We start from the raw sequence: 1805 nt of genomic DNA, 5'->3' as shown, positions 1-1805 counted from the left end.
AATTTCAAGCTGGAGGTCCTTCTGTAGTTTGGCAGAGGATTCTTCCAGGTTCAGCAACTGAGCTTCTGCTTCTTCCTTCTCCTGATGTACTGCTGCCAATTCCGCTGCGTGCTGGCCTGCCATAGCTGAGCGCAATGATGTCTCTTCACTCACCTTTAGGAGAGAGAAAATGTTACATTTTGAACCTCTCAGATAACTTGTTTCTATATAGTTTCTCCAATGAGATATCATCTTTACTTGTGTCTAATGGAAAACTATGTTTCCTCGTGTTTCTCCTTTTATTACATACTCAACTATACTAAAGGAAAAGAGAGAGAGAGAGAGAGAGAGAGAGAGAGAGAGAGAGAGAGAGAGAGAGAGAGAGAGAGAGAGAGAGAGAGAGAGAGTAAAAAAAAAAATTACAAACCTTATCTTGGAGAGAGTTAATTTTCTCTTCTAGTGCCTCTTTCTGGGATATCAAAGCTGCGGTCTCCTTCTCCAAGTCCCCAATCCGGTCCCTTAGTTCTGCTGAACCTTTTTCGGCTACCTGTAGGGATGAAGAGAAAAAAAGTTTGGCTGTCTTGTGCAAAATTGGCTTCAGCCTCTATTTCAACTACAAAACAATGACAGTGGGTAAAGGCACATATATCAAAATATGGAGGGGAATGCAAGAGGAAAACCAAAAAGGAAAATAGGTATAGACTGTGAAGAGGAGGCAGAGGAAGATAAGGAAGTGGAAGAAGAGGAGGGAAAGAAGGAAGTACAGGCAAGAGGAAGAGGAAAAAGAAGAGGAGGAAGATAAGAAGTGCATAGGGAAATGAGGAATATAAGAGGAAGTGGAGAGGGAAATAAAGAAAAAATAAGGAAGAGGTGAAGAGGGAAAGGGAGTAAGAAAAAGAACAGGAAGTGCAGGGGGAGAGGAAGGACGATAAGGAAGAGGTGAAGAGGGAAAGGAAGTAAAAAAAAAAAGAAAATTAAGTACTGGAGGCGAGGAAGAAAGATAAGGAAGAAATGGTGAATAGTAAAGAGACATATGGACATAACTATGAGGACAACTACACCAAAAGGAAATAACCCACAGGGAAAGAAAGAAAAAAGAAAAAAGAAAAGAAATGAAAAGAATAAAAAAAGAAAGAAAGAAAAAAAAATTTTTTTTTTTTCTTCTTTTTTTAAAATTAAGTAGAGAAACAGCTTTAGATGTTACCAAGGACAGACAAAGAAAGAAGATCTGTAAGTGAAACTCACCTGCAAGTCTCCCTTCACTACCTTCAACTCATGAGCCACCATGTCTCTTGCCTTCTGTAAATCTGCCTTTTCTGCAACAAGACAAGAATTTTTCTCTGACAGCTGCTTGGCTTCATTTTGTAAACTCTCACTCTTCTCTTCTAGATCTTGCACCTGCTTGGCTGAATTATCCTGGTGCATCTTCAGGGAGTTTTCTAACTGCTCCTTGGTGTTTTCTAGGGAAAGAACACTCTCCTGTAGACTACTTTTCTCAGTGGCCAGGCGCTTCACCTCAGCATCCAGGGCACTTGACTTTGCTTGAGCTGCCTTCATATCAGTATCGAGAGATTGGCTGTGTGACAGCAGCGTCTGGGCTTCTTCCTTGAAGGTTTGTGCCTCCTTCAATGCTGCATCTAGGCTCTTCTTGACCTGCTCCTTGTCACCGAGCTCATCCTTCATCCTGGACTGCAGCTCCTCAAGGCTTTGTGCTTTCTTCTTCAAGTTCTCCTTCAGGGCCTCCAACTCTGTCTTCAGGGCTTTAGAAGCAGCCTGCACATTGTTCAGGTTCTCCTGGGTGTCCTGGAGGCTCCGCTCAGCCTGCG

The 1805-nt window shown here is 42.3% G+C and overlaps 1 protein-coding gene across 1 annotated transcript in view; it reads right to left on the bottom strand.

Moving 5' to 3' along the window:
• The window catches only part of LOC119569818 (early endosome antigen 1-like), a gene marked incomplete at both ends in the record, with an annotated part of 3759 nt that continues 1954 nt past the window's right edge, over positions 1 to 1805 (bottom strand). The window contains 3 exon segments of the mRNA XM_037917822.1: positions 1 to 153; positions 407 to 526; positions 1225 to 1805. The exon segment at positions 1225 to 1805 is cut by the window's right edge and continues 412 nt beyond it. Of these exon segments, the coding sequence (XP_037773750.1) occupies positions 1 to 153; positions 407 to 526; positions 1225 to 1805 (854 nt within the window).

This window comes from Penaeus monodon, unplaced genomic scaffold (genome assembly GCF_015228065.2).
Source record: "Penaeus monodon isolate SGIC_2016 unplaced genomic scaffold, NSTDA_Pmon_1 PmonScaffold_18885, whole genome shotgun sequence".
Taxonomy (NCBI): domain Eukaryota; kingdom Metazoa; phylum Arthropoda; class Malacostraca; order Decapoda; family Penaeidae; genus Penaeus; species Penaeus monodon.
The sequence above is the reverse complement of the archived record's forward strand: the minus strand, read 5'-3'. Positions and strand labels throughout refer to the sequence as shown.